Source organism: Ochotona curzoniae, unplaced genomic scaffold (assembly GCF_017591425.1).
Source record: "Ochotona curzoniae isolate NIBS_2020 unplaced genomic scaffold, NIBS_Ocur_1.0 contig_3819, whole genome shotgun sequence".
NCBI lineage: Eukaryota > Metazoa > Chordata > Mammalia > Lagomorpha > Ochotonidae > Ochotona > Ochotona curzoniae.
Window position 1 is genome coordinate 54,734,412 of NW_024466004.1, and position 25,193 is coordinate 54,759,604.

The 25,193-nt window shown below is 43.0% G+C and overlaps 1 protein-coding gene across 1 annotated transcript in view; it reads right to left on the minus strand.

The window, feature by feature from the left end:
* The window catches only part of RTN4IP1 (reticulon 4 interacting protein 1), a 47,047-nt gene that overhangs the window by 20,569 nt on the left and 1,285 nt on the right, over nucleotides 1-25,193 (minus strand). Inside the window, exons 3-6 of the mRNA XM_040983842.1 lie at nucleotides 19,954-20,105; nucleotides 18,514-18,582; nucleotides 17,519-17,643; nucleotides 5,861-5,909 (exon numbers count right to left, since the gene is read on the minus strand). Coding sequence (XP_040839776.1) covers nucleotides 5,861-5,909; nucleotides 17,519-17,643; nucleotides 18,514-18,582; nucleotides 19,954-20,105 — 395 coding nt within the window. The remainder of the gene's footprint in view (nucleotides 1-5,860; nucleotides 5,910-17,518; nucleotides 17,644-18,513; nucleotides 18,583-19,953; nucleotides 20,106-25,193) is intronic.

A 25,193-nucleotide genomic window follows, 5' to 3' on the forward strand; every position in this document is an offset into this window, starting at 1 on the left:
CCTTGGCATTTCTTATTCTGGGTCAATGTTGTTAGAGAAGTGATATAATTATTCAATTTATAGTGTCAAATCATTTAACTTCAGGAAAATTAAAAAAAAAACTTTCTGTATAGATTTTATTATCTGCTCTAATTCTTTATTTTGGTTTTCATCTTTCCATATATCAATCTGTTTTGCTTGCTTTTAATAGCTGACATTTTCTCTTAAGTCCGTTTTTAACTTTATTTCTATTTTTTGAAAATACCCTGTGTTCTAATTCCAGCAGGCAGCAGTGTGTGCTATGTCTACCTGGTAACTGCAGTCTAGCTTAGAGCTAGAATACTGCCCACGCCTCTGTACTTGCTGACAAAACTGAGTCACTCCTCACACAAACTTCACAGTAACTCTCCCTGCCCTGTTTGCCTAGTCTCACTAAATTGTCAGTTTCACCTGCTCTTGACAGCCATGACATGAGATCACCAGGGTGCGTTCTTTCGTATCTGTCTTCGCTTAGTACTGTTTGTGAGATTCATCTACTTTATTGTGTGCATTTAGAGTTCATAAATACTCCATTGTAAGTCAAGACCTCAGTTTGTTATCTTCATTTGATAGACATTCAGGTCATTTGCAGTTGGAAAACATTAACAGGAAAAATATTATTATAAGAGTCTGGTATACACGCTTGTGTAGCTATGTATCTTGGCGTTTATTCCTAATACTAGAATTGCTGGGCTGCCAATAGTTAAATTCACGGTCCGATTTAGCAGACGTGGAATGGTCGTCCTGGGGACTTGAAGCTATTCATATTGATCGGTTTGCTTCTTCCTTCTTTTCCTTTCTTCCATTGATATTTTCATTCAGACAACATTTGCTGTCAGACTCTCAAGTCTGGGTCCTGGGTGTCCACTGCTGAATATAAACACAGTGAGGTGTGCATCACCCAGGGGCCCCGCTGTCCCTCTCAATGCAGTCGGCTGAGCGTTGAGACTGCAGTTCCACAGGGGTCCTCAGAAGGCCTGGGGAGTACACAGTGCCGAAGTCCTCCCCTGCACTCACTCCTGTTCTGGGGAAAGGCCCCACTTTCCCATATTGAGAGGCTTAATTAGCCTCCTCTTAGGAGCTGGTCAAACATCTGATCACATCAGGGCAACCTCTGGGCCCCACGCCTGCACTGCTTTCTTCTTGCTTGAATTACAGGTTGCTCTGGTTGAATGTGGTTTATGTCCTTACACAAAGATTCATCTGTTGGGAACTTGATCACCCTGTGTGGTGGTACTGGGAGGTGGTAGGGTGAACCTTTGAGAGGTGGGGCCCAGGTGGAGGGTCTTAGGTAAGGGGCAAAAGAGTCCTATGACCCTTGGGTTTTTGGAGAGGCTTGATAGAAAAGGAGCAAACCCAGGCCTCCCATTCTCTGTTCCTGCTTCAAGAGGTGGCCATTTGCCTTGGCCTCTGCACTCTCATAAATCCATCTACCTTCACAGGGGGACCCTCATCAGAGCAGAGGCAATGCAGGCCCATGCCCTTGAAATTTCAAAACTGTGTGCTAAAGAAGCCTCTTTTTTCTTCCCAAGTAGCCTGCCTCTAGTATTTTATTACAGTGAAGAATAAAGCAGACCACTACAGAGGTAAAAATCACACAAACTAAGATTTACCACTCTAGTAAATGACTTTTAGTACATTCACGATACTGTGCAGGAATAATCCTGAAATCCAGGATATTTTCATCAGCTCCCAAATTAATTTCACATCTAGCATGCAATAATTTCCTATTTCCCCTTTTTGCTTCCCACCCGCTTCCTCTCTATGGATCTGCCTATTCCGGACAAAATAGACAGAAGTGATCCTACACTATCGCCTTTTGCATCGAGACGGCTTCACTTAGTGTAATGGTCCAAAGGCTTATTCCTGTTACATCAGGCGTCAGAATGTCATTGTTTATGGATGAATAATATTCCATTGTATGCTTATGACATTGTTTATTCATTCACCAGTTGACAGACTTTAGAGTTACGCCCATTTTTTCAGTATTTTGAATGATGCAGCTATAGAATATTCACTTGTAAGTTCTCTGTTTCAACACATATTTTCATTTCTCCTGGCTATAAACTTAGCAGGTATGAGATAGTATCTCATTGTGGTTTTAATTTGCATTTCCCTAATAATTAAAGATATCGAAAATCCCTTCCTGGAGTTATTGCCTAATACATACTCTAAAAAAAAAAACCTATTTGAGTTCCTTGATGATTTTTCATTGGATTTCTTATCTTTTTTGCTGTTGAGTTATAAGAACTCTTTATATATTCTGGATACTACACCTTTATCAGAATAATGACTGACAAATACTTTCTCCAGGTCTGTTGGCTCCCCCTTCACTTTCTTGGTAATGTCCTTTGCCACATAACATTTGTTTAATTTAAACGAAGTCAATTTCTCCATTTTTTTTTTTTATTTCGTTGCTTGAGTTTTTGGTGTTGCACATCAGAAAGCCACTGCTAAAACTAAGGACATTTACATTTCTAACAATTATATTATTATTGTTAGAAGGTCTTTACCCATTCTGAGATTTTGTTTCCTATACCATGTGAGGTAGGCAGTGTGGCTTCATTCTCTTACATGCAGATATCTGGTTATCCCAAGAGAATTCATTAGAAAGCCATTCTTGATGAATTTGCTGGTCTTGCCATCCTTATCAGAAACCAACTGACCACAGATGTATAGGCTTGCTCTGGCATTCCCCCACTGATCTGTGTACTCCTATGCCAGTACATTAACTTCATTGATGCAGCTTTATAGTAAGCTTGAAAGTGGGAAGCAGGTGTCCTCTAACTTTACTCTTTCTCAAGATTGTTTGCTCAGTTGCAATACCACATACACATTAGGACAAACCTGGGTATTTATGTAAAGACAAAAACAGGCGGTTGGCATTTTTGTAGGGATTACAGTGAATCTGTATTCACCTTAGGGAACTACTACCATCCAGTGTTCCTTTTTCTACTGAGTTTCTGTGTATTTCGGAAGCAGCTTAACAATTTTCAGTTTTAAAAGTCTGAGGACAATTTGACTGGCATTGGTTGCTTCCAACCATAGCATAAACTTTGATTTCTCTGCACTGCCGATGTTCATCCTGCAGCTACTGGACAAGATGTCCAGACAGCCTGCATCTTAAACCACGGGAAAGATGAACACTTGTCCATATTAGAACATTTTCCTCTTAAAAGAGTAAGCTCCAATCACAGTATATTCACCAGACCAATTTTTTTCTTGTGTTTTAAGAAAAAATAGTTTATAATACGTGAACTTAAAAATTCATAAAAACAGGGCCCGGAGCAATAGCGTAGTGGTTAAAGTCCTTGCCTTGCAAGCACCAGGATCCCATATGATCACCAGTTCTAATCCTGGCGGCCCTGCTTCCCATCCAGCTCCCTGCTTGTGGCCTGGGAAAGCAGTTGAGGATGGCCCAAAGCCTTGGGACCCTGCACCTGCATGGGAGACCCGGAGGGGCTCCTGGCTTCAGATTGGCTCAGCTCCAGCCATTGCGGCAGCTTGGGGAGTGAACCATCGGATGGAAGATCTTTCTCTCTGTCTTTCCTCCTCTCTGTATATCTGCCTTTCCAATAAAAATAAATAAATCTTTGGAAAAAAAATCATAAAAACAAAGGCTTCTGCTCCTTTGCAGTGGAGTCTTCAGTAATATCCATTGTGCTTCTGTCTCTTCTTTTGTTCTTGGTCACTGAACTTCTGGTTGGCAGTCTTCTCCTTAGGGCAGATTTCTAAGCTGTGTCACCCACAGGTCTACAATTCAATTTTACTTATTGCGGTTGTTACCCAGTTCTTTATTGCAGTCACTAGTACCACTCCCACCAGTGAGTTTCAGGTCTGGACTCTTCCGTTAGGCTTCTGCCAACGTCTCCATAGCCCCGGCTCCTGGGTAATCATTCTCCACCTGTGATTCCATGCTGTGGCTGCACTGTTGTCTGTACAACCCCTCTACCACTTCCGGTTGAAGCAGGTCCCAGGATTAGGGAGACACCAGGTGTCCTATATAACTAGATTGTTGTTGGTGCTGATCTTGCTGGAACCTGCCGCCCATTAGGTCTGAGGGCCACCCTCACCTATTTTGACCTGTCAGCATTATTTTCCGTAGAACCAGTGCAATGTACTGAGCTGGAAGTGAGGTTGCTCCCAGCTCAGCACCTGTGCAGCTCACTGTTGTTCCTCCAGTTTCACTGCCTTTGCCACACTTCACAAAATGGTGATTGAGGAAATGGGGATAAAGAACTTAAAAAACTTGTTATAAAGCTTCTTATCAACAACAAGAAGCACAAACAGGGATTTAAGGAATATGTCACAGGAAAATACCAACACTGAAAAAAAATCAAGTAGAATTATTAGAAATGAAGGACATAATGGAGCAAGTTAAAAATTCACTGGAGAGTCTCCAAAATAGAATGAATGAGGCAGAAGAAAGATTCTCAGAATCGGAAAATATTTCTTGTCACAATGGTGAAACAATCAAAAAGCTGGAAGATGAACTGAGTCAAACTAAGAAAAGTATTTGAGAATTAAGAGACACTACTAAAAAGCCAAATGTAAGAGTTATGGGAGTCCCAGAAGGTACAGAAAGAGAAGCTGGGTTTAAAAATGTATTTAATGAAATAATAAGGGAAAATTTCCCTAATCTAGAGAAAGAATTGGGAAGCATTATCCAGGAGGGGCACAGAACTTCCAATTGGTTTGATCAAAAGCAATTTTTACCATGACACATGATAATCAAGCTCTCTCCAATCAAACATTAAAAAAAATCCTTAAACATGCAAATAAAAAAAATTAATTGACATGTAAAGGAATGGCACTCAGACTCACAGCTGATCTCTCACAGAAAATGCAAGGTCAGAAGAGAATGGAATGACATATTTCAGATTCTAAAAGAAAAAATTGTCGGCCCAGGATAATGTACTCAGCAAAGTTTTCCTTTGGAAATGGAATAAAATTTTTCCACAGTGAAGAAAAGCTCAAAGAATACACCTCTTCCAGACCTACCCTACAAATGATACTTAAAGAAGTTCTCTTGACAGAGAAAAGTAATAGTACCCACAAAAACTAAAGGCAAATGTGAAAATATCCCAGTAAAATACCAACAGGACACTAAATCAAACAATGAACCCATTGCTAAAATGACAGAACCAAGTTATCACCTATTCATATTAACCTTAAATGTAAAAGGCTTAAGCCCACAGATCAAACTTCATAGATTAGTAGACTAGACTAAAAAAACCAAACCCATCTATCTGTTGCCTACAGGAGACACATCTCACCAACATATATCAGTGGAAACTATATGTCATGGACTTTGATGTTTTTGTTTTTATTTTCATTTCTTCAAAAGTTTTTTCCTCAATTTCTTCACTGACTCCTAGGTCATACTCCAGCATCATTTTCTTCAAGAAGGTTCATGATCTTCTTCTGCATTTTTTCATTGAAACATTAGTCATTCAGTAGCATGTTATGTAACTTCATGGCATTGTAAATTTGTTGATTTTGTTTTGTGACTTTTCATTTAAAGGGATGTATAGTAATTGTGTAATGGAAACTATCATTTCCAGATGTGAAGATATAATGCAGTATGCATCTGTATTTCCAGATCAAAGATCTGCCATTATGCATGCTCACAATGATGGACTTATGACTGTTTATGAAGAACTATATTATTGCAATAATTTAGGGGAAATCAGTGTTGGGCGGAAAAGGATTTGGGAAGGGGTTGAACAAAATCCCAGAGTCTATGGAACTGTATCATAAAATTAAAACTGTATCATAAAAAAAAAAACCCTTAAAAAAAACCCACAATCTTCCTAGTTACAAGATTAAAAAATGGTTTTACCTGTATAGCAAAAGTACCAACTCCACCTGAAGCACCCAAGATTAAGACACTGCAATGTAAAAACAAAAACAAAAAAATCCAAAAATAAAAATTCATAACTGGTAGAAATGTTAAGCAGCTATAAACTGGATAATGTTTTCAACATGCAACTGGCTAACATAAATATTCCCCAGAGCAAACAAAATTATTCAGCCTCCCCAATTAAACTATACAAGGAGTTTTTTTTAGGTTTACCCAAAGACTGTTAAGTGCTTAAAGCAAGTGTTTTTTTTTAAAGATGTATTTATTTGAAAGGCAAAGATTACAGAGAGCGAGAGAGAGGGGAAGAAGGAAAGAGAGAAGAGTGGGAGAGGGCACAAAGAGCAAAGTCCTCCATTGCTGGTTCACTCTTCAAATGGTGACAGCAGCCAGAGCGGGGCCAGGCCAATGCCAGAACTCCACTCTGATCTCCTACAAGACTACAGGGGCTCAAGCACTTGTACCATCTTCTGCTGCCTTCCAAGGTCCATCAGCAAGGTGCTGGATCAGAAGCAAAGTAGCTAGTCTGGGCTTAAAGCAGCACTCCACTACGGGATACTAGAGTTTACGCAGCAGTTCAACTTGCTATGTCTCACTGCCAGCCTCTTTAGGAACTCTTTACCAAGAATACTAATAACAATTAGTAACTGTCTTGTAGGTAGCTCAGAGTGTGCATTGTAATATATCCGGATTATAATTTTTCTAGGTTAAAATTACTAGTTTCCTTGATCAGTATGAGATTTGATACCCCCCCCCCCTTTTTTTCATATTAGCCTTGGCTAACACAGTAGGAGAAAGAAAAATTACATTCCTGACCACATTCCTGCCAAAGTAAAATAAGACTGTTTCATTCAGGTCTGTCCTGGCAAGCCTATTAACTGTCTAACTGGAAACCAAGCTCATCCTTTAAAAAAATAAAAAATAAAGAAGAAGGAAGAAAGAAGGCGACAAAGGGGAAGGAGGGAGGGAGGGAAAAGGGGAAGAAAGGAGCCCCCATCTGCTGGCTCAGTCCCCAGAGGTCTGCAACAGCCAGGGTTTGCTTGGCCTGAAGCCAGGAGCCAGTACTCAATCCAGGCCTCCCACGTGGTGGCAGACTTTCAGTTACTTAAGTTTTCCAAGATTCACATTAAAGGAGGCCGGAGCCGAGCAGTGATTGCAGCCACTCTGACACGAGCTGTGGGCATCTTAGTGGACGTGGCTGCACGCCAGCTCCATTCCTCATTCCTGATTTGATTTCCTGCTACAGCATCTGCCATGTGTCTTACCGGCCCAATCCCCCTCGTGCCTCAGCTTCTTATCATGCTTACGCACCGCACCCTTTGGACACTGAGGCCACCATGGGTGCCCTGCAGAGATTTATGTCAAGGGATAGACAAGAATGGGAAGGTAAGAGATTACAAACTCTTTGAAATTGTGGATTTCCTCAAGTGCCATGGCAAACTTGGTGTGATTCCACAGTGTGGACACGGCAGTGTATGCGTACTGCTAGGGGAAGGATTCTGGACTTACTGCTGCTTTGTATGGTTAGATTTTACTTTCAAGTTGAGCGTAGTGCTTGGGAAAACTGCCTAGTTTGAAACCTCAGAAGGGCATTTGTCCTGAACTGCATTTTGGTGCTATGCCACTGGTTAGGTTGACAGGGACATTATGAAAAGCAGCTGACACCTGACATTGTATTAAGCAAAGAGATACTATTGAGAGAATTCTTCACGAGAGTTCCCTTTATGAGTGTCTGTGTAAGAATGTGTCTCTGGGGCCCCTGCGTGGTAGCCTAGTGGTTAAAGTTCTCCCATTGCATCTGTGAGGATCCCATACGGGTGCCAGTTAGAGACCCAGCTGATCCAATTCACATTCACCTTTCTGCTTGTGGCCTGGAAAAGCAGGAGAGGACAGCCCAAACCTCAAGACCCTGCACCCACATGGGAGATACAAAAGAAAGCTCCATGATGCTGGCTTCAGATTGGCTTGGCTTTGGCCATTGAGACCACTTAGAGACTGAACTAGGAGAGAAGATCTTTCTCTTTGTCTCTCCTCCTTTCTGTAAAATCTGCCTTTCAATAAAAATAAATAAATCTTAAAAAAAAAAAAAGTGGGCCCACTGCAATAGCATAGCAGCTAGAGTCCTCGCCTTGAACGCACCGGGATCCCATATGGGCACTAGTTCTAATCCCAGCAGTCCCACTTCCCATCCAGCTCCATGCTTGTGGCCTGGGAAAGCAATAGAGGATGCCCCAAAGCCTTGAGACCCTGTACCCGCATGGGAGACCTGAAAGAGGCTCAAGGCTCCTGGCTTCAGATTGGCTTGGCTCCAGCCATTGCAGCCAGTTGGGGAGTGAGTAGACAGATGAAGATCTTCCTCTCTGTCTCTCCTCCTCTCTGTATATCTGACTTTGCAATAAAAATAAATAAATCTTTAAAAAAGAAAGTAAGAGGCTGGAACTGTAGCATACCAGGCTAACCTTCTGCCTGTGCCACTGGCAACCCATCACGGTGCCAGTTTGAGTCCCAGCTGTTCTACTTCTGGTATGGTTCCCTGCTTATGTCCTAGGAAAAGCAGCAGAAAATGGTTCAACTCCATGGGCTCCTAAGCTCCTGGCTTCAGATCAGCCTTGGGCTCCTGCACCCACGTGGGAGACCAAAAGGAAACTTCAGGATCCTGGCTTCAGATTGGCTCAGCTCTGGCCATTGCAGCCACTTGGGGAGTGGGCCAGCAGATGGAGGATCTTTCTCTCTGTAAATCTGCCTTTCCAATAAAAATAAACCTTTAAAAAAGAAAAGAATGTGTCTCTGAAGACCAACTGGAGAAATATCTGTTATTTATCTGTCACTACAGTGTTTGCTAACTGCGAGCTGTGGGCCCCCTTTGCCTAGACCGCCAGTGAATGCAGAGACTTTTGGTACCTACTCTGACAAGTCCATTGCACTTTTTCACAACCCAATTATCTCCCCTCGTCCCCACTGTCTCCTGAACACAGAACTCCTGCTCAGAGACCTGGTCTCTCTCTCTCTCTCTCCCCTTCTTACTTTTATAAGAAGATTTATCTGAAAGCCAGAGAGAAAGGAAGTGATGGAGACAGGGAGGGAGGGAGGGAGGGAGAAAAAGAGAGATCTTTTATCCACTGGTTCATTACTCAAACGGCTGCAACATCCTGGTTTAAACCAGGAGCCAGGACTCTGGGTGTCCCACACTGGAAGATAGCATCTGGGAACCAAACTGAAGCTTCCTCCAATAATGGGATATCAAAGTCACAAAAGGTAGCCCGCCCCCCTGTACCACAATATGGGCCTCTGTGCATTTCCCCTTTGCTCATTCCCTGGCACGCTGGTGCATCCCTCTGGGCTGGGAGCTGCCTTCACTATCTGCCAGGGGCTCCCCTCCCTTCACGGCCAAGATTGTTTCTTCCACTGCATTCACCTATCTGTGCCACACCTTTAACACTGGTCACACTGCCAACTCTTGACACACGTTCTGTTTCCCCAACTCTTCTGCAAGTCCTCTAGGATGCAGACCTCAAAGAATGCCCTGCACTGACCACACCAACCTGAAGGGAGCAGTTAACTGACCAGGTTTCCAATTAGTATCACATCCTAAAAATCAAAGTGGTGACTGGTGCTACCTCAAGTGAAGGCATCACCAGGTGACCTTCAAGACTGCATTAAGATATTCCTCCAGAACACAAAATGAACATTCGATTCACTCACTGTGAACACCGGAGTAGAAGGGCAGCAAACTGAATGGCTGCTTAGATCCAACTGCCAGACACAACTCCCACCACGTTACTGTCAGTTCACCTTTCCTCTGTAACCTTTGATCCAAAACAGTCTCCAAAGAAAAGCAGCAGGGTGAAAGCAGCAGACGGGAAGCTGCAGTAGTATCTTCAGTTTCTGATGCTGCCACCTGATGGCACCCCAAAAGTACAAAAGAGGCAAGCAGCAGGCCTGGCACGGCTGTCAGCAGGCACAGAAATTAGGGGACCCAGCCCTGCACAGACTCAACAAGAGCAGGTTCCCTTCTTCAAATGAAGTCCCCAAAGAGCAGGCAGGATGACTTTTCAAGCCAGCAGTGAGCTGGCTGGTCCTCTGAGGCTGTAAGTCCTGTGGCTACACTCAATGTTCTTGCACTCTTCAAAGCACGTTCAGTGAAAAGAGGATGTACTAGTGTGGATGACCTCAAAACAGGCCCTGAGCTGCTCTCCGGTGGGATCCCGTTACCTAACTTGCTGTAATGGCCACCCTATTTATTATGGGCTTGTGAAGAGTGCAGACAGGTACACTATGCTGTTTGTTGATTCATGCAGAGAAAGTACCTGAAACATGTTCTCCTTAGAGAAAGTGCTGCCGTTCAACATTGCCCATTGATGGCTTCATTCCCAAGGCTGTGTTATGTTATTTATTTGTTTTAAGCCTTTGTATACCTAAGTCTTCTACAATCACAATTTTTGGTGTCCCCATCTTGTGAGAGTGTGGACGGTTTCAAAAACTTCATGACAAAATGGAATTAAAAGTTTATATTTGGGTGTGAAAACAATTTTGCAATCTATACATGGTTCCTCCCATGAATTTCTGAAGACCCTTGGGTTTAGGCTTCAGATTCCACAATCACAGTGGGAGGCAGGTGCCTTGCAAGATGAAGAGCTCCATCTGTGAAGCCCTACCATCTCACAGACAACGATGTTTTAAACACAACTAAATCCTCCACCAGTGAAGGAGCATGTGCAGTTTGGAAACAAGGATAATGCTGCGAACACAGTGCATCTTTTGGCCTGACACCACTTCTAAAATTTGGGAAGAAATTCTGAATTTGGGGGAAAGTATATCAACACAATCTAGCAAAGTTTATTTCCTTGAAAAGTTCTTGGCTCATGGCTTTGGACTGGCCCAGTTTTGGCCACTGCAGCCATTAGGGAAGTGAACCAGCAGATGGCATGAAAGATCTCTCTCTCTCTCTCTCTCTCTCTCTCTCAATCTCTTTCCTCTCTGCAACACTGCCTCTCAAATAAAACTTTAAAAAAAAAAAAAAAAGAAAAAAAAAGTTTATTTCCTTGGATGAAAAACTTTATTTGAGCAAGTAGAATAATAGAGGTATGAAATGGATCACCCAAAAGCGACCAGGTAGCCTGCATTTGTATGGTTTTTTTCCTCTAAGCCTCTGTAATTCATGTGGTCTTTCCCAGTACTGACAAGAGTTTGTGTGTAAATTAGATGCTTGGAAATTGAGACACATTTTCCTGTGAAAACAAAGCTATTCATGCATTTTGGCAAGATGCCCAGGGTAGCTGTTTCTAAGGGCTTAGTTAGCCCATAATGAACCAAGCACTTCACATAGAGAAAGGTAGAGTAATGGTCCTATCAAGGGAAATGCGTTCAGAATTCCAACCAGCCGTACCAGGGCCGTATCTCCCCACTGGCACAGGCAGTGGGAACTGGCCCTAATCAGTCCCTTCCCTGCTGTGCAGATGCAGTCAGAGGGAACGAATGCTTAGCACACGTGACAAAGGGCAGACAGGAAGATGTAGCACAGTCAGAGGCAACTGGGCACACACACTCTCTGAGGAAAACCTAGCATGGTATTTTTATGAACATATGCCCTCGGAAAATTTGGAAAATTTAAGCTATCCACAATCAGTTAAGATTGTTGCCTTTCTCCATCCTATTCAAGCCTCTCTCTCTTCCTACCACATTTGGCTAAAGGCGAGTTGATTTGGAGGACATTTGTTTGGGTTTAGTAGGAAATACTGATATAGTTCATCGTGAAGAATACATGGGGGGTGTCAATATTTACTACAACATTCCGTACTGGTGCTATGGCATCGCAAGTAATTCACTGCCTATGATCCCAGCTTCCCATATGGGCATCAACTGAAGTTCCAGCTGCTCCACTTCTGATTAGTTCCCTATTGTTGTGCCTGGGAAAGCAGGAGATGGCTCAAGCACTTGGGATCCTGCAGCCACATGAAAGACTTGGGTGAAGCTCACAGGTTTAGCCTGGCCCAGCCTGGGTCATTGTGGCCAATTTGGGAATAAACCAGTAAATGAAAGATCTTTCTCCTCATCCCTCTCTATAACTCTGTCTTTCAAAATATAAATAAGTGGATAAAGCTTTTAAAATAATAGCATCATCATTTGTGAGAAATACAAACTTATCAACTTAAAAATTAGTCTCCTGGGCCTGGCACGGTAGCCTAGTGGCTAAAATCCTCACCTTGCACATGCTGGGATCCTTTATGGATGCCAGTTCATATCCCAGCAGCCCCATTTCACATCCAGCTCCCTGCTTATGGCCTGGGAAAGCAGTAATGGATGGTCCAAAGCCTTGGGACCCTGTGAAGAAGCTCTTGGCTCCTGGATTCGGATTGGCTCAGCCTCAGCTGCTGCAGCCACTTGGACAGTCAATCAGCAAATGGAAAATCTTCCCCTCTGTCTTTCCTTCTCTCTGTATATCTGCCTTTCCAATAAAAATAAATATATCTTTTTTTTTTTTTTTTAAATTAGCCTCTTACACATTCAATGAATTTCAAGTCCCCCTGTGGTTGCCTGGGCAGAATCAGACCAACTGATTTGCAGGTCTTCCGTGGCCTGTGGGCTGGATGTCCCTCCCCTGACATAGAACAAAGTGACTGCTAGCTGTCCTAGTTTAAGAATATCTTCTAGGAATGCTTGCACCTCTCACTGCATCCTCTCATCCAGGCACTGTGACATCTTAGTAAGTAAAGACTGAGAAACTTGCTATCCAGCATTGAGGAGACAAAGCTGGCCAAGGTTTGAGAAGTACAATGCCACAGGCCAGTCTACGGGACATTTTCAATCACAACATTTGAGACTGTACAATGTACTACTATGGGCAGGATATGAAGGACAGGTCAGTCAACAAGGGTTTGTCACTAAAATAAAATTGTCTTTCAGGCTCCATCACTGCACAGGAAAGAATGAAACACCTTTAAGTCTTATAGCTAATGTTGAAGAAGATAATTGGAAGGTACTGTTCCAAACTTAATGAAAATCCTAAATTTTACACAAGAAGGATGAGTTGAAAGGGGCAGAGCTTAGGAGTAATGACTGGTTTGGGCTTAAGGCAAATCACAATCAACTGGAAATTAGAAATGCAGAAAAGGAGTCTGAGTAGCAGTAGGCAGATCTGGTTTTGTTTGAAATGAGGATGATTCACAAACAGAATGCCCACCTGGAATTCCGTAGAAAAATTCAGGTAGGAAAGCTGCTACATCTGTGAGGGTGATTCACGGGCAGAGGGGTGCGCTGGGGCAGGAGCAGCAACTCCTAAAGCCATACCTGGCCTGTAACTATAATTAACGACCATTAAATATTTAATAATAGCTAACAGACAGGATTTTGAATATTCTCAATACACACAAAAAATCATATATGCCTGGGGTGATGCCCATTACCCCCTGATCTGATCATTATATATCACCTACAGCTTTGAAGTGCCACACTGCATTCCATAAATATGTACGATCACAGCGTGCCAATGAAAAACATAAAAACAGTGCCCGGCGGCGTGGCCTAGCAGCTAAAGTCCTCGCCTTGAACACACCATATGGGTGCCGGTTCTAATCCCGGCAGCCCCGCTTCCCATCCAGCTCCCTGCTTGTGGCATGGGAAAGCTTTGGGACTCTGCATCTGGCCGTTGCGGCTCACTTGGGGAATCAGCGGACGGAAGATCTTCCTCTCTGTCTCTCCTCCTCTCTGTATATCTTTGTAATAAAAATGAATAAATCTTAAAAAAAAAAAAATCAGAGAAACCCTCTAGAGCGTTGGACCTGAGCGCTGAGAGTCACTTTAAAAAAAAAAAAAAGAAAAGAAAATAAAAAAGAAAAACAAAGAAACAGATCTGCAGATTACCAAAATAGAAAGAGAAGCTGGGAGTAGATGAGCTAACTCCGAAATCCAGGAGTGTGATGGAGGGGAACATGGGGATCTGGTTAAAGGGGAAGCAGGAAGAAGAAACCCCTGCTGTGTGCTTGCTGGAAGAAATTGTGGCATCAGGGAGAGGATAGAAAAGCTGGAACCTGTGGCTTGGCACTGTGATGCAAATGAATCATCCTCCACTCCAGGGCAGGAGAGGACTGGAAAGGGCACAGAGGAGACCTCACTCTTGGCAATTCCTGTTCCGCAGGTTAACTTTCTAAGTGACAGGGCTGTCTGTGAGAGTTAGAAGCTACTTTGCAGAGTGCTGTCATCTTGCTTGTAACCTTGCCATTCAGGTGCACCTGCAGAGCTAAACTGCCAAGAATCTCAGTGATACTTTGCAACTCTTACTTTAATTTTACCTTCTGAAATACCTGACCTTGTTGCTTAGAGAAGCCGAAAAATGCTGCATTAATCACAATTAACAAAGTGAAATATACACTTTGGAAATCAGAATCTAGATGCTGGACATAAGTGTAATGAAATCTCATCACATATTTTCTTCCGTAAAATGGCTTTAAAGTATTTTAAGATGCTCATCTCTCTCATCAGATTTTCACCAATAAGAACTTGGGAGAGCTTTTCATTACTATAACCCATGTGACTTCTGAGAGCAACAATCAACAGATGTTATGATCTGGAAGTCTAATGTTTCTGTCCCTCCCACCAAAATCATATGTTGAAATCCTAAGCCCTCAGGTGATGGTATTAGGAGATGGGTTTGGGGATGTGAATGGAGTAGTACCCTTTTAAGAGACCCCAGAGAAAACCGTGTGTCCTTTCAGCTCATGAGGACAAGCCAGAAGGTGCTATATGTGAGCCAGAAAGGTGGTCATCATCAGACGGTGAATCTGTTGATTTCCTAGCCTCCACAAATATGAGAAACAAAATTCTGGTGTCTATAAGCCACCAGTTTATGGTATTCTGTCATAGCAGCCTGAATGAACTAAGACATCAAGCTCTCGCAGTGGGTCAGGACACAGGCATCTCCAGGTCATCACAGACACAGCAATGCAGCAGGTCTCATGTGAATTACTGAGGTTCTACAGTGGACCTTGCTCTGCTAGTTAACATGGCTCTAAACCAATGTTGAGGTCCAACTCAATAATTGCTTGTCTTCCTAAGAAACTTATCTGCTAGTCGAAGTTCTCACAGTCAACATGGCCCTCCACTCAGCAACTCAGAAACTGCAAAGAGACCATAAATAGCTAGTGGTCAACAGGTTAGTTAATGTGGAGACCAGAATGCCAAGTTCCAGTTTCCAAGCTTTGGCCATAATTGCTTAAGCACAAGCTAACAATGTACCAAAGAAGTAGCTCAACAGGGCCCAGCGGCATGGCCTAGTGGCTAAAGTCCTCGCCTTGAACGCACCGCGATCCCATATGGGCGCCGGTTCTCCTCCCGGCAGCTCCACTGCCCATCCAGCTCCCTGCTTATGTCCTGGGAAAGCAGTGGAGGACAGCCCAAAGCCTTGGGACCATGGGATACCCGGAAGAAGTTTCCTGGATCCTGGCTTAGGATCGGCCCGGCCCCTTTGGGAGTGAATCATTGGACGGAAGATCTTCCTCTCTCTCTCTCTCCTCCTCTCTGACTTTCCAATAAATAAATACATCTTTATTAAAAAAAAAAAAAAAAAAGAGGTAGCTCAACAGCCAAAAAAAGGAAAAAAAGGGAGCTCTGTTCTATGTGTCTGAGAAGAGACAGCTAGATCTCACAGTATAGAGAGAGCCCTACAACCAGCCAAAGGAACCACAGTGCACATACAAGGGTTTCTAAAAACTTAATGGGGAAAACCAGCATGATGAAAAAACTGTGTGGATTTCAATTTTTTTGGTAAACAAAGTTATCATTTAATTATGTTTTCCAAGACCATTCTGAAGTAACCCTGCACAGTCACGTAGGCAGACTGTCTAACTATTTAAGGTGGCACGTGGGGAGTCAAACAATAAAACGCTAAACATCACTGAGCCTATAGAAATAATCAAGATCTCAAAGCCTTCAATAATATTTTTCTAAAGACAGAAAAACCTCTGTGGTGAACTTAATTTAAAGAAACTGTTTGACCAAAATGGCAGTGTCAAGAAAGATAAGCCAAGAGAGCTTACAAAATAAACAGGGCTGACCTTTAGAATAAATATCCGCCTTGAATTCCAAGCCAAAGGTTTGCTCCTCACTAAGTGCTTTCAGAAAGACAGTGACTAAACTCTGTAAATTCCATGCTTATCACTCCATGCTTTAAATGCAAAGTGAGTCTTTCACAACACAAATCTAACATGACACAGCCCTTAGTTATTTGACCTGTATAATCCTAGTAATAACAAAAAAATCCCAAGTTATTACAATTTGACCTTCAGCTCTCTCCTTCCTCACAACAATTACGCGATTCTTACTTAGTATGTAGTTTTCTCTTCGTTACAATAGAAGTGACCATTAAGTAACAGAGTGCCTCCCATATGGTACCAATTTCATGTGTTCTCAATCCTGACAGAAAACTCTAAGAGGCTGAGTGGCTCGACCATGAAAGAATTTGGCTTTGAACTCCAGTCCGGCTGAGACAGTTTCTGATCACTGTCCGTTGCTAATCCAACATGTGAGCATACATTCCAGCCACCGGAGAACAAGAGGACATCAAGCACAGAATCTAAGAAAACCCAAGAGTACTGAGTAGTGTTTTCCATCCACGCAAGCATCAAGTGCAGCAGCAACTCCTGACAGAGTTGAGAGAGCAGCTATCTCCTCCCAGACATCATTCTGTAGAAACTGCAGGAGATGATCTTCACCTTGTTAGGAATATTGTGGGGCAATAGGGAAACAGGCACAGGCTTCATCCCAGAGATTTCTACAAAAATTCTGCATCATTTTAGAAGGCACAGATTCCTAGAAACAAACACATCTCACTTTAATAACTGCCATTTGAGGGATGGTTAAGTCACCATTGGAAATGCCCACATCCCATATTAGAGTGCCTGGTTCAATCTGACTGCACTGCTTCTGATCCAGCTTCCTGCTAACATACACTCTGGGAAGCAGCAGATGATGGCTTAAGGAGTTGGGTACTTGCCACCTGGACTGAGTTCCAAGCTTCTAGCTTTGGACAGGTCCAGCCCTGGCCCTGGCTGTTCTGGCCATGAGGGGAGCAAACAAGTAGATAACTCACTTGTTTGTCTCTCTGATCTTTACAATGAAATAAAAATACAAGAATTTTTTTAAAATCATAAATAACTAAATTCCTATTGACTTGGATGGGAATCAACAGAAGGAAATTAAAAAAGTACACAACACCAATAAATTTCATAGGAAACTGTCCCAAATGCTAGCACAGCCCTGCTCACCTAAAGAACTTACAGAAGAAAAGAGGGGAAGGGGAAAAAGTGGGTAAAACCACTGCCTGCAGCACGACATCCCATATGGGCACCAGTTTGTGCCTTAGCTGTTCCACACCCAATCCAGTTCCTTGGTAACAGCCTGGGAAAAGCAATGGGAGACAACCCCAAGCATCCTTGTTACCCACATGGGAGACCTGGATGAAGCTCTTGGCTCTCCAGTTCAACCTGGCTCAGTCCTGGCTTTTGTGGCTATCTGGGGATCGAACCAGTGGATAGAAGATGTCTCTCTGCCTCTTGCTCTTCTTCTGTACCTCTTTCAAATACTTTTAACAAACAAACCAAGCAACATTACAGAAGGGAGGTTTCGATGCCCCCACTGTCAACTCACCGTTTTCCTGCGCAGTTCTTGTCACTCAGCCCACCAACCTTGTTGATGGCAGACCAGGCTGTGAGTGACACATACGGCAAAGAGGCAGCTTGAGTATGAGTGAGTGACTTGGGCTTGTGAGAGACCTAGATTTGAAGACAACCAATCACTAATAAATTACTTGCAAACACAAGTGAGTTCACTTATCTTCAAAGGAATCCAACCATTCTCATAGATAAATCTATGAAATTCTTCCAGATTCAGTTATTCATTGCACATCCTAGTCCAAGATTATCCCTAAGGAATGTTTGCCAAATAGCTCTGCCTGACTCCAAGAGGTCCAGCAATGTTTAATAAGCTGGATTATCAGATAATGGTTACTTTGCTGTTTATAAATAGACCACACAGACACATCTCTTTAGTCCTGACTACACCCAGAAATAAGGCTAAATAAACCTTGAATCCTCATAAACATAACTGTATTTGTCTTTGAGTTCAATTCCTTCCTTTACTCCCATTTTCTGGAAAGTAAAATGGCTAGCCTTTTGAGTCTCAGTACCACCGCTTTTTTCTTGCTTCCTCCCTCTTGTGCAGCCAATTTCCTTAATACTAACTTCTCTCTTCCTGGAGATGGTCAAGAGCCCTGATAAATAGGATAGGTTCTTGTCCTTACAGCTCCAACAGCTCAGTCACCTGTGCCCTTGCTTGGGAAGGATCCACCCTCTGCCCTGGGGAGGCTTGTGTTCAACCCCACACTTGGCCAAACCAAAGGCCAGAGCAAGGTTCTAGAGCTCATGCCTAAACTCTGTTCCTTTTCATTAAGATGCCTTTCCTTCACGTCTTAGCAGAGGACACGAAATGCCTCTCCGATCTTTCAACATGTCTGTTCTCTACCTGGCTTCTGCAAAACTGCCCATAAAGCAAGAATCCGCTATGAAAAAGCACCAATCATTGCAACTATTTTTGTCAGTCTTTGTTTATCTGTTCTAAGAGTAGGTCAGTAAAATTGGTGTTACCTCATTCCCACTGACGACAACAAACTCTGAGAAAGTGCCTTGTTTCCAAGGAGGGACCGCAGCCCAGACCTGAAACACATGTGCGCACACTTTCATTACACATACAGATCTTTTCTGACCAAAGCAGAACACCCAACTGTTCCCTCACACACACCCAAACCTGTGAAAACAGGACAAGCCCACAAAACACCAGAGGGTTATTTCAAGGGTCTGGAGTTGTGGTGAAAGCAAGTAAGCTGCTGCTTGCAACACCAGCACCCCATATTGACATATTGGGAGGAATTCCAGTTTGTGTTTTAAAAAAGATTTATTTATTTTTATCATAAAGGCAGATTTACAGAGAGAAGTAGACACAGAAAGATCTTTCATCTGCTGGTTTACTCTCCAAGTGGCCACAACAGCTAGAACTGAGCCAATCTGAAGCTAGGAGTCAGGAGCTTTTCCCAGATCTCCCACGTGAGTACAGGATCCCAAGGTTTTGGGCAATCCTCCTCTACTTTCCCAGGACACAAGTAGGGAGCTTATGGATGGGAAGTGGAGCAGCCAGGACATGAACTGGTGTCCAGTTTGTACAAGGCAGATTTAGCCACTGAGTCATTGGGCTGGGCCCAGGAATTCCAGTTCTAATCCAGCTTTCTGCTAACGCTCCTAGGAAGGGAGCTGAGGATGGTCCAAGAACTTGGAACCTGCCTCCCACAGAGCAGACCCAATTTGAGTTCCTGGCCCCTGGCTTCAGCCTTGCCCAGCCCTGGTTGTTTGAAGATGCATCTGGGGATTAAACCAGCAGAAGGAAAGGATCTATCTTTCTCTCTCTCTCCGTTGTTCTTTCAAAATAAATAAATCTTTTCTTAAAATTATTTCAAGTGACATAAATGTATTGCTTAGGGTGGTTCTGGATGCATCAGATGCACTTGCAATACCCAGCAGACTAGTCTCTGGGTTCATCTTCTGGCACTTGTACTTTCTAGCTGGTTACTTCTTTACAGCTTGGTTTTCACATCTGTACACTGGGCTAGCTGCACCTACTTCATATGGATTAAGTGGGTTATCTTATGAAAAGCACCCAGAACATGTCTGCTATGTTTATAAGCTTGTGATAATCTCTTTGGAATAGAAGTTCATACAGGGCAAGTGACAGGTGAGTATAACAAACTTAACCTATTTTAAAACCACACAACCCCTATGGCAGAAATTATCATTTAAAGGCTCAAGAAACAAAACAGTCTCAGTTCTGCCTATCTTTACATCTTGCAATGCTGAATCCCTGAGTTCAGAACACGCAAGTGTCTATCAAGGTGGTGTGGAACGGTTGAAGAAAAGCGCAAAGGAAGCAAGAATCCGAGAGGCTTCCAGCCAAAGCGCACCTGCTGAAAAGGATAAAGGCCAAAGGCACGGGCAAACTTCCACATGCAGCCAGAACAAGAGCTTCTCCTAACTCACTTCATCTCCAGGCTTGAAGTATTTCACGTCCAGGCCACATTCCATCACCACTCCAGAGACATCCCTCCCCAAGGTCAGTGGAAACTCCTCTCCTTTGGTTTTGATGTGTAAAGGATCCCGCTTCATGTTCAGCGCCGTGGCTCCGTAACCACCTAGAAAATACAATGATCAGACTCCTCCAGCAAAGAACAGAATCATTTTAAAATCCCTGTGTGATCATGGGTCAGGTTCAGCACGTAGATTACAGAAGAGCCAACCTTAGCATCTTTTCCCGTCATGGAGAAAAGCACAAAAGACCCAAGTGTTGTTTCTTTCACAGAAAATCACCCCTGAAGTCTCAACCACTTCTCTACCTGAAGCCCCCACTTGTACACAGTAATTTTGAAACTCAGATTCTGAAACTGAGTTTATTTTAAGCACTGTCTTTTCTAGTCTTATTTTCTAGGAGACGGCTTCTTTATTAATTTATTCATACATGAACTTTTTAAATGGCAAAGATGGCTTGTGCCAAGTCTAGCAAAGGGATAAATGTTCAGAGCTGTTTGCAGTTAATGAATGCATCAACAACAGATGGATAGAGTAGTTGATATTGACACTGGTATAGGCATTATAATCTCCACTTAATTTAAATAATAAAGTTTCTAAAAATGATTTTTGAAATACAAGACCTCATTAATTGGAAAGAGTCACTTGGTTGCAGCTGCTTTAATATCAGTTGAAATGTTTCATTACACATAATCTTTTATTTAAACGGCCTGCGTTGTGGTGCAGGTTGAGTCCACTGCTTGCAACACTGACAAGCCATGTCAGAGTGCTGGTCTGAGGCCCTGCTGCTCTGCTTCTGATCCATCTCCTTGTCAATGACCTGAGGAAATAGTGGAAGGTGGCTCAAGTACTTAGGTCCCTGCCAGCCAGGTGGGGGACCAGGAGGGAATTTTGGTTCATTCCTGGTCATGCCCAACCCAGACCTGGCTGTAACAGACACTTGGGAAGGGAACCAGTGATGAAAGGTCCCATACTCACTCACTTGCTATGTATGCACATGTGTGAAAGAGTCTGCCTTTTAAATAATTACAAAACACAGGGGATGTGGCATGGGGTGGGGAATGGGGTGGGGAGAGGAAGAATATCAGATGATGCTGACAGAGAAGACATGTTTTTCAATTAAAAAGCTACTGGGGCTGGCACACTGGTTTAACATGTTCATCATGTTAATCTTCCACCTGCAGTGCCTGCATCCCTTATGGGCATTAGTTCAAGTTCTGGCTCCTCTGCTTTCAATTCAGCTCCTTGTCTATGACCCAGGACAGCAATGGAAAGTGGTTCAAGTCCTTGGGAACTTGTACCAATCTGGGAGACCTGAAAGAAGCTCCTGGCTTCAGATCAGCTCAGTTCTGGCCATTGTTGCCATCTGAGCAGTGAACCAGCGGATGGTCTCGTGTCTCTTTCTCTCTTAGTAACTCTGTTTTTTTCAATTAAAAAATCATTGTTTTAAAAAGATTTAGTTATTTTTATTGGAAAGTCAGATATATAGAGAGGAGGAGAGACAGAGAGGAAGATTTTCCGTCTGATGATTCACTCCCCAAGAGACTACAACAGCTTGAACTGAGCTGATCCGAACCTAAGAGCCAAGAGCTTCTTCCAGGTCTTCCACGCACGTGCAGGGTCCCAAGGCTTTGGGCCGTCCTCTATTGCTTTCCCAGGCCACAAACAGAGAGCTGAATGGGAAGCGGGGCTGCCAGGATTAGAACCAGGGGATCCTGGTACATGCAAGGCAAGGACTTTAGCTGCTGGCCTACCGTGCTGGGCCCCATTTTTTTTGTTGTTGTTTTGTTTTGTTTTTTAAGAAAAAAAAACTACTGAGAGACTAAAAAACAAAGATTGGATCGGGGGCACTTTTGATGACTGACAATGGTAGCTGCTGTGGCTGATATTCTAGAGAATAGAAAATAAGGAAAAATAAGGAATTGGTGACCATGATTCAAGTCTTTCAAATACTTTGGTTATAAAGGGGAGCAGAGAAAGGGAATACTAGCTGGACAAAACAACCAAGATAGAGAAATCGGTGGCTTTAAGCAAGAGAAATAACAGCACACATGTATGCTACAGGAAGAGGAAAAACAAAACTAAAAACGATGATGCAGGAGGGGAGTTCAGCAATAGCAGCCCAGGGTGTACGAGGGGACAATGGGGATGAGAACACCGGAGCAAGGCAAGCTTCAGCTCATACAAAGACAGGGGCACAGGGACAGATGCTCACAGGCCAGGAGCTTGGGGGAGACGTTTTTCTAGGAAAGAAAGGAAGCAAGGGAGGGAGAGAGGGTGGGAGAGAAAGGGAAAGAGGGAGAGGAAGGAAGGAAGGATCAAGACATATGGGAGAAAGTGCAAGTGGGCCAGTCCCAGGGAATGCAGGCTGATGGCCATGATGCCAGCATGACATATGTAGCATCTGGCTAGTGAGGACTGCACTCTTTCAGGGAAGAAAACAACTTCCCTTGCAACATTCAGCACAGTCACATGCTTCCCTCTGTCTGCCTCCCATTCCTTCTCCACCACTCACTGAAACTGCAATGAGGTCTGGGCAACAGAAGCAGGCACAGAGCTGCAGCAAATGTTAGCTACTGTTTCAGCACTTGCAAAAAGGTTTGTTCCCTTAGAAACAAAGTGAATACTTGCTCCAGGTTGTCTTAGAACAGCTCTCTGGATCTCCCTGAAATGCTAACCCATCACAGATGTTATCCAAACTGGTTCCAAATCCAGTCAGAGAACCTGCTTTGTGTGCAAAGGACAGGGCCCTGGAGAGGTTTCATCCCATCGAGAAGAGGTTGCCACTTCAATGCGCTCAGAGTGGATCCAATCAGGGAAATCCTAAATTTGTCATCAGTTTAAAGCCCATCTAAGAACACCAAACTTCCATGGTATAATGCTGTTAGCTGCACTTTTCTTCCTACTTTTAAAAGTATTAACTGCTTTGGCCACTTGTACAATTTGTTACTTTATGTCCAATGATAGTGGCCATCAGAAAAACAGCCAAGCCTTCATCTTTCAAAATAAAGTAGATGTGTTACTTTCTTGCCAAGAGAAATATCTGCTTGTCAAAATTTACACTGTTACTTATTATTTCCCAAGCTACAACTATACATGTCTTCTGCAACAAGAGACATTCTCAAAAAGAAGCTATGAGCAGGAGGGAAAAGTGAGGATGACTTGCAAATCTTAGCCAAATCACTAAGGAAAAAAAAAAAACCAAAAACGTTATGATGTTTGAAGAACACTACATAAAATGTGCTACAGGGTTCTATTTCCAGACACTAGACTAGATGCAGCCATTCTACCAACATAAAAATGTACACAGTGGATGGGTGGTGTGGCCCAGTGTGTTAAGCTGCTTGGGAGGCCTGCATCCCTATTTCAGACCTCTCTGTTCAAGTGCTGGCTGCTTTGTTTCCAATCCAGCTTCCTGCAAATACACCTGGGGAGCAGTGGATGCTGGCCCAATGAGGGATTCCTGGCTCCTGGCTTAACTCCTGCCCTGCCCCACCTGTTGTGATCATTTGGAGGCATCAACTCATAGATGGAAGGTTTCTGTTACCTTCAAACATATAAATAAATAAAATTTCAAAAAAAAAAAAGAAAACATAGCACAAATTGTACAGTATATTCAAGGAAACTAAAAGTTAACAGATCTACAGGACAAACTATAGAAATTGCTCAAAGATATTCATCCTACTCATCCAAATGCTGTAAGAACGAAAAGCAGCAAACAAATGGCTGACAACTACAGAGGTGAAGCACTGAAACAGGCTGATCCCAGGGAATCATATTCAAAGAACTTAGAATCAAGACAAATACCAATCACTGAGTACAATCTACTGCTTCAGGATAATCAAAATTATCAAGCTGCAGCTGTGGCATAGCAGGTAAAGCCGCTATCTCTAGCACCACATGCCACAGGACACCGGTTTGAGTCCTGGCTTTTCCAATCCAGCTCCTGGGAAAACAGCAGAGGATGGTCCAAGTGCTTGGGCCCCTGCACCCACACAGGAGACCTCAAAGAAGCTCCAGGCTCCTGGCTTCAGTCTGGCAGAGTCCTGGCCACAGTGGCCACTTGGGAAGTGAACAGTAGAAAGAAGATCTTTCTGTCTCTCCCCCTATAACTCTGCTTATTTTTATGTCTTAAATTTTTGTTCTAACTCTACTAAGGTAAAGATCAACACCTACAGTTTATATAAAAGTTCAATAACCTTTAGAGTATAAAGAGGTCTTGAAGGCTCAGCAAGATGGCTTGGATTGGCTAAATCCTCACACTGCAAGCATCTGGATCCCATAGGGGTGTCAGTTTGAGTCTGGCTGCTCCACTTCCCATCTAGCTCCCTATTTGTGGCCTGGGAAAGCAAAAGAAGATGGCCCAAAGCCTTGGGACATGTACCCACCCACGTGGGAGACCTGAAGAAGCTCTTGGTTCCTGGCTTCGGATTGGCTTAGCTCTGGCCACTGCTGCCACATGGGGAGTGAATCAGCGGATGGAAGATCTTTCTGTCTGTCTCTCCTTCTTTCCATAAACCTGATCTGACTTTCCAGCAAAAATAAGTAAATCTTAAAAAAAAAGAGAGAGATCATCAATCTAAAATATTTGAGAATAACTACCCTAATGTATCATATCACTTATGCAAAAACAAAAAAAAGGAAAAAGAATCCAAAGTATGGACATTTTCATACTTCTCATAAATTCTATAAAATTGTTATCAATAGGAATTTTGTAATTAGATATACCTGCAAGGCAATTAAATGTAGCACACAAAAGTCTACATGAGAATTGCTACGGAGACAACCTGTCGAATGTAACGGTAGGCTACTCATAAATGCTTCACAGCCCAGATCTATGATTAAGCTAAGCTCCACAGGGCAGTTTATCTGCAACACAGGTTAACCAATCTGTGGTTACCATATAAGTTAATCGACCCAAAATATGCCTTTCCATTTCTTCAAAAGATGCTGAGTTCCTACAAGCAAGACTGATAGTATTTTTGTCCAATTTTTCCAAAGTTATTCACAAATGCTAATCAGCTTAGCATTACAATATCATTGTATTTGTGCATATGTGGTGCTTTTAACTTTTGCCAATACCCAGCAACATTAAGAAAGATGTTAACATTTCTCTCATTAAGGAAACAATATAACTGATGTGCAAACACAATCCTAGCTGCACAACTCAGAAATAGGGCCCACCAGAAAGGCAG